This window comes from Xiphias gladius, chromosome 10, assembly GCF_016859285.1.
Source record: "Xiphias gladius isolate SHS-SW01 ecotype Sanya breed wild chromosome 10, ASM1685928v1, whole genome shotgun sequence".
In the NCBI taxonomy this organism is placed as follows: Eukaryota; Metazoa; Chordata; class Actinopteri; order Istiophoriformes; family Xiphiidae; genus Xiphias; species Xiphias gladius.
This window is the reverse complement of record NC_053409.1, coordinates 17,124,039-17,131,471: the sequence shown is the minus strand read 5'-3', so window position 1 is coordinate 17,131,471 and position 7,433 is coordinate 17,124,039. Positions and strand designations below refer to the sequence as shown.

At 42.3% G+C, this 7,433-nt stretch overlaps 1 protein-coding gene across 2 annotated transcripts in view; it reads right to left on the bottom strand.

Moving 5' to 3' along the window:
* Nucleotides 1-1,989: 1,989 nt before the first annotated feature.
* The window catches only part of dph6 (diphthamine biosynthesis 6), a 59,598-nt gene continuing 54,154 nt past the window's right edge, over nt 1,990-7,433 (bottom strand). For both annotated transcript variants that reach the window (XM_040137298.1, XM_040137297.1), the window contains exon 15: nt 1,990-3,754. In XM_040137298.1, the coding sequence (XP_039993232.1) occupies nt 3,636-3,754 (119 nt within the window). In that variant the 3' untranslated portion in view covers nt 1,990-3,635. The remainder of the gene's footprint in view (nt 3,755-7,433) is intronic.

Genomic DNA, 7,433 nt, shown 5'->3' with positions numbered 1-7,433 from the left:
GAGAGATGACAATATGATTCCATTTTATGTTGAGTCTAGATTTAGGTTTTTGTTCTGGTGTTTGGTCTGTGACTCTAGTTTAGTTAAGACCCAGGCAGTGCTCTTTTTCTGTGGGTTTAGCCCAACTGTTTCATGATATTTTCAGGAAATTTGATATTGATATAGCAAGTGGATGGCGAGAATCAAAAAGGAGGTGGTGTGGGTGGGTTTTTTTTTTATGTGCCTTTGGCTCCCCCTTCTTTCAAAGATACCACAGAGTCCAGGATAGCCAACAGGTATTTCATACCGTTAACAATTTGACTAGTCAAGTTGAAGTGAAATCGACAAAAAATTCATCAATACCAATGCTGCTGATTGATTAAGTTGTTATTCAAGCAAAATGCCAAACTTTTGCTAGTTTCGGCTTCTCGAAAGTGATGATTTGTTGCATTTATTGTTCCATATCAATATAAATTGAATATATTTGGGTTTTGGACTGTCAGTCTGACAAAACAAGCAACGTTTAGTTCATACATTTTAAAAAATTGAGAGATTAATCTATAATGACAATATTCATTAGCTGCAGCTCTTTTGTCAAACACGTGTATCTAACATATTTAATAGCTGCATTCCATGTAGGTGTTAAAGTACCAGGGCCCTGGTACACTGGTACACCTACATGGTTACTGTTAATGTTATGAGTTATATCTTTAGTACATTGTGCTTTGCCTCCTACACACATTACACAGAAAATGGAGAAAGCTGTATCTAGAGAAATATCAAATCTTGTTTAAGAAGCATTTTCTCCAAATTTTCAGAACACCCTTCATTACTACATATAAATAAAGCAACAGTTTTTTGATAATCAGAAATATCAAATAATGATTATAAGTGCACAAACCCTCAACTTATTTAAAAATACTTAAAAAAGTGAAAGCAGTAAAATTGTAGATATTTAAAAAAACGTTTAGAAATAAAGTATGAATTCAGTATCTTGGTATCTTATCCCTAAAAATGGAACACTGAAGCAATTTTTCCAAGTGATTTAACAAAGGAGAGGCAAGTGTAAAATACCTTTACTTCCAATGCCTTTCCCATTCAGGACCTGAGTACCAATACCGTTTACAGTTGAATTGGAAGCTTTCATGCTTTTAACTTGCACTGCTTATGTCGACCACGAGATGGCAGCACACACCGCACAATAGCATGTGATGGCTCGCCAGTTCGGCAGACAGAGCAAGTTTTATTAAGTCCGTGGTGTGGTCGTCGAGACGCGCTCTCACGGAAGAAGAGAAGGAGAATAGAACAATACATTGCCAAACAAAAATGATTCAAAAAAAAAACGTCAGTCGCAGACGCAAACAGACGACAATGTCAGGAGCAGGCGTCTCGTGCAGCAAGGCTGCGCCCGAGCTGGGCTCCCCTACTGTAGCCCACTGCTATGGGGAAAGAGAGCCGCACACATCAGCCCGGCTAGCCTGGAGGAAGAGACACAGAGTTAAAGTCCATGTGCAAGGCCATAATGACAAGGGCCGCAGGCTGGTACACTGCGCACAAAGGACAACGTTAACCACAGCAGCTAGTTTGTTTGCGGAGCGGTTGCAGGTCAGCTTGGTAGAAAATGTACATTTGACAAAACACATGAGAAAACCAAATGTCACCCTGTCTTTTTCCATTTTGTGAGGAAACACGGTGGTAAGGACACAAAGAGATGTGTCTGCCATGGGCGATCACATTGGCTATGATGAGCGTGTGATGATATACTAGTGGCTTTGCCTGTGTTTGTATGAAAACATGGCCGCTGAAAGGCAGCATGTAATGTTTACGGTGTGATCAACAAGTGGTTGTTTGTGCACTGAATTTCAGTGGCAGAGCTCCTTTGTGTCACTGAAATGCTATGCATGTATTTTTATGTATTGTTTTATAAGGATTTCTTGAAATTTAACTGTTGTTCCACTATAGAAAAAAAGCACATGAAATCAAAACTCAATAAGGAAACGTCTTGCTAGTTTGAATTTTAATAATACAATCAAATCTAGTGCCCACATATAATTGAAACACATTTCCATAGGCTTATGTCTTTTCTTAGTTTTCATTCCTTAATTTGGAAAAAAAATTGTTTATCAGGGAAAACTGCTGAACATACACATTTGCTCAGAACAGTCTCGTTTGCCAACACCTTACTTGTGTCTGTTACACACATTCTGATATTTAAGAAACCAAGACATTTGAAAAAGAAAACATTTTTCTTCCTCAGAACTGTGTATCATTGCCAAATCTGTGACCGTTAAACAGCTGCATTTATCGAAAATATCGGAATATAAACAAATATTTGTGAATTGAATTTATGGGTGTTTACTTGATTGAGGTGTAGAAATAGATCATGAAAATACTTTATTAAAAAATACCCATATCTTAGTGCTGATTTGCCAGCTGCATCATTCAAAAATTCACAAACTCCCCCTGGTGGTGCCCTTTAAAACCAAACAGGTGAACATTAACACACGCTGTATATTTATGGGGCATTGGCTTGCTCGCTGTCATAAATAATTGCTTGTTTGTGTTTTTCAACGTTCAATAAAAATCTTCAGGCTCTATTGGCTGCCTCTATTGTTCAATTTTTGATAACAACAATCAAAACAACATTTTGGTGCGTGAAGATCAATAGCTCACTCCACCCTCCCGCCATCCTAAGCGCGATGAAGAGAGTAGCCAGGGTGAAGATGCATCCCAACTCAGATCATCAATACGGTTCATGATCCTTGAGAAAAGAAATGTTCCAGGAGCAATGGTTAATAGTGTTATTTTCTTCCCACATTGTCACACTGACACCCCCTAACACACCCACACTCACTCACATAGAACACACACACAGAACACACACCTGCCCTGCAGCTGTGTGTGGTAGCGTCCCTCTCCTATTAACCAGGCTGCCTTAGAATCAATAGAAAACATAAAGAGGCTTAATCTTTTCAGGTGCTTGGTGTTGATTGCCTATTACACAATAATAACACACCTTGAATCCCATGGACCATGAGAGGGAGAAACACAGTCGCCTCATCCGCACACATTACACGCAGCCACAAACCAGTCACACAGTAAATCTATAGGTTTACAAATGAACAGATGGTGTCAGCGGTGGCGCTAGGCCTTTATGAGGGGTGTTAGCTAGCTTGCTAAGAGAAATTCCACTAGAAACAGTAGGATTCAGGGGATACAGTTTATCGCCTCATGGAATGAGAAGCTGCTACTGTCTCCTTTTGTTGACCATGGTCTCTAGTCTTCTGGTATGCAGCCTTAGGTTACAGAAGTTCCCTAAGACTCCTCTCCAAGGCCGAGTAACAGCTGCTGCAGTCTACAACTCCAGCGAGGGACACAGTGGATTACTGGCCCTAAATTCTGGGGTGTGAAGTGGAATAAATACATCCTCAAAACCACACACCATCAAAACCACTTGGAGACAGACACAGCTTTGCATTTCAACAATCGTCAGTGATAAACATTTAACATTAATGAGCAGTTATGTAGTTTTTCTTTTCCACATTCACTGAGGTCCTGTAAGTCATTAGGTGTTGGGCTGTCAGAGTCGCTCCTCCAGACAAGCCCCACTGAATTCCAGTGCTGTTCCAGTCTGGTTGTTGACTCTAGCTGTGTTTCTATAAACTAAGCCAGCAGGACAGGTGGAGGATCTGGGAGTCAGGCAAGTCCAGGGCTGGAACCAGGGCCATGGATGGACTGGACTCTTCTAGAGAGCTTCGTAGACTTTCTTCAAGTCCTGAGAGGTAGAGATTGGGTGGGAGATAAGGGGGTAAGGGCAAAAGAAGACCGAGATGTTAGTGTCATAAAAATTTTACCTGGAGTTGGACAGTAGGTTCTCATATAACTGTCCCACCGAGGCTGTCCCAGGACAGAGGCTGTACTTAAACCTTTGAACAGGGAACATGGGCCTATTTACAAATTATTGGCATTCTTAAATCCTTGGCAGATTGAACCCTCCCCCCCAAAAAAAAAATTAACTCCCTGCAGTGCAGACATATGGTCAGCAAGAACTGAACTCACAGAGCCATATACAAGCAAACACGCACTGATACAGAGGGAAGGAGGGGGGGGCAACCCAGCCATGTCCTTTTGGACAATTGAGCAGCTTGTCTCGGGGGGGGGGGGGTCTAGTGGAATGGATCGTCTGCTCCTGTTGTGCTGGGATGTTATGAAGCTGTGTTGGAACTGCTCCTCATCTTTACTGGAGCCGAGAGATTTTGTTAGTGTGTGTGTGTGTGTGTGTGTGTGTGTGTGTGTGTGTGTGTGTGTGTGTGTGTGTGTGTGTGTGTGCATGGCCGGACTACAGACGGACAGTGGACATGTGAGAATTCAGAGCCTGGTCTTGATGACAGCCTGTCTATTTAGTAGCAGCCCACTGGCATGTTGCCTCTTCCCTCTTCTGCTCTGTATACTAATTGGTCACAAGTGTTCCTGTCTCATGATTGACTGTCCCCCCCTTATTTCTTCTAATTTAACAGCATGTTGGATGGGACTTGGGTGTGGCCAACGTCCTCTGGCATGGTCACAATAGAGATACACATCTGGGAGAGCATACTGTGTCAAAACTGTACTATCACTTTTCGAAACGTCAATCTCTTTACATTAACAACATCTGTCTAATATGATGTATGTCGAAATGTAATTCCTGACCAGTTATCTTGAGTTTTCGTGGACAAATACAAACTAGTACTCTTTTATCTACTATTACTGCAGTACTGCTGTCTGACATCTATGTGAACTTGTAGGAAGAGAAATCAGGACAGAGAGGTTTCAACAGCAGCTCAGCACAATTTAATAAGCCTCATTCTTTTTCATTTTAAGCACACGCAGCAGGCCAAACATCGTTACAAAGAGCCCACACACCCTAATTAGTGAATATGCACTACAGCTTAAAATGCTCCCACTGAACACAGGCCTTTTTTAGATGACATTAAAAGCCTAAATATGTGTTATCAGAGCATGTGGTGCACCCTGGGAAACAGGATCCTCTGGAGATGGCTAGCTGACAACTGAACAAGCTAGGGAAATCACAGACGGGACGGTTTTATTAAGAGAAGAAACGCACCCTTCATCACACCTTGCACACTAAGCCTGTTTTATGTCAGGATGTTTTAATCTTTGTACTAACAGATAGGAAATAATTGCGCTCTCCATTTGAGAGCCCCTTTCAGTGTCTGTGTACACAGACATGCCTGCTTATGCATGGATGAGAGACACTAGGGGGGGTGAAGGTGATTTGAGTGACCATGCAATTTTGTGTTTTTTTGTCCCTGTGAGTTAAAAAAGGAGTAATTACACACACTGCTTTGCTCCAACCCCTATAAATTCGTCTGTAAAAATCACACTAAATTCTATGAGGACTTCCCGTCACACACCCAATCCCCATCCCCTTGTCTCTCAGCCCCCCTTTGGGCTACACAGGGAGCCCCATTGAGAGGCCCAGTGGACAGAGGCTGTAAGATTCAAAAGCCATCACATTAGCAATGGGATGGAACTAAACCATCTACCCAAGAGGACCAGCCATTAATCTGCTTCACAGCGAACACACAGGGAGCTGAAAAGGCTGCTGTTAAATCTCTGTGTTTTCAAAACCAAACCATTATAAATTCCCCCAACACCCTTTTATGTTAAACATCAACAGCCATTTTTTGTTTAAACTGATTAATATATAAATATTCTAAGTCTAAGTTAATAGAAGAAGGGGTGTCAGTAAAGGCTGTGGTAAAAAGGAAAGAAAAGGGGATTCTAGTGTGACATGGCTGATGCCTGCTGGGCTTATGGGGCTTTTAAGCAGTGGCCAAGGCCCAGAGCCAGTGGTTTTTAGTTGTGCTACACTGACTTCCACACTGGTCAAATTAACCGGTAAACGAGGTGGTAATTAGCAAGTGCTGGCTCATGAAAATTGTTCATTTAGTCAAAGGAGTATGGACAAAGAGGCTGAGGGGCTGGGTGTGTGCAGTGGAGCCACAGAGAAACAGAAGATTTCATCTCCTTTCTGTAAAGCAGCTATAATCAATAACTTATATTACCAACAAATCAAGTCACTACTTGCATGCGAAAGGAGTTGCTCATAGTGATAGACACAAAATATTATCACACCACTGCAGTTCCCCTCAGCTCTAGAGAGCTCTATAGTGCCTTTTAGCTCACTGTTTTGGTTTTTCCAGCACACGACTCTACTTTTTTGGTTCACTTTCACTGCACTCAAAGCTTCAGAAGCAGCATGTAGCCGTTTTCAGTGAAAATGTTTTTAAAAAACCCACTGGACATTACCTGCCCAGCACCAAATGGCAGACAGACTGATCATACCGGAGCTTTTAGCTGTTGCCAGATATTGCGCTCAGTAATGCGAATGTTGCTCCATATCTGCAGGATGTGTAAACAGGCAACTGTTTGCCACAATTTGTGTGTGTGTGTGTGTGTGTGTGTGTGTGTGTGTGTGTGTGTCAGTACGTGCGTCATCATGGCAAAATGTGATCCCGCAGACACCTACTGTAGTGAGAACTACCACAGAGGTGGTTTTAGTACTTCGGCAGGTGTTTATCTTTGTCTCTCTTGTCACCGTGAGAGTGTCACAACCATGAAAGAAGCAGCAGTCACGAAACTTTAAGTGTGTAGCTGAGATCAAAATGAAGGCTGAGTTCGAATATGGGCATGGTGCGACCCGTGAGCACTGAGTACTCTTGTAATTATGTAGTAATGACTACTGAGTACTCATGGGTCGGAACGTCAACATGTTGACGGGCGTCGTGGCCTGTGTGATTCCATCGCAAGACGGTCTCTGGTAAAATGTGAAAACATTTAAATGTTGTGTTCACAAGCCCCCAAGTGGCCAAAATCAGTCACTGTAGGTCTAAGTATTGGAGGTAACCTTGTGTTTTATGTTTTGAGTATTCAGAAGAAAAGAGATCAAAACCTACTCCATTTTATACTTGCTGTGTAAAATAATGGATTCTTAATTCTTCTTAACAGCATTTAGTTCCGTCTCTAGAAGTGGAGGTTTTGGTTGAGTTGTGAGGGGTCTGTCTTTGAGAGAACCTTTCTATCGTAAGTAACAAGTTGAGACAAGATGTTTAAAGGTTTCATTTGGACCATATGTCATGTCTTTCAGCTGTGAATCCTAACGCAAGTCACCGAAGGAGGGGGTGTGCAGTCACATTTTGCTCCAGTGTTTTTGTCTGTCTGCTCACTGACAGCAGCAGTTGCAAGGCTGTGACTGCTAGTGCCAGAGGTGTTACTTTTCTTCCTTTGACTTTTTGGATTCATCACCCAATGAGCATAGGCTGTGACCCATAAAAACACCCCTGGGTAAGCTTCCGGGGCTTAGCTGTGCGTGCAGGGCAAGGTAACAGATTCCAGCTCAATGATGAGTCAGTAAATGGTTTTAGGGAAGCAGCCTGTGCTGTTCATACTCA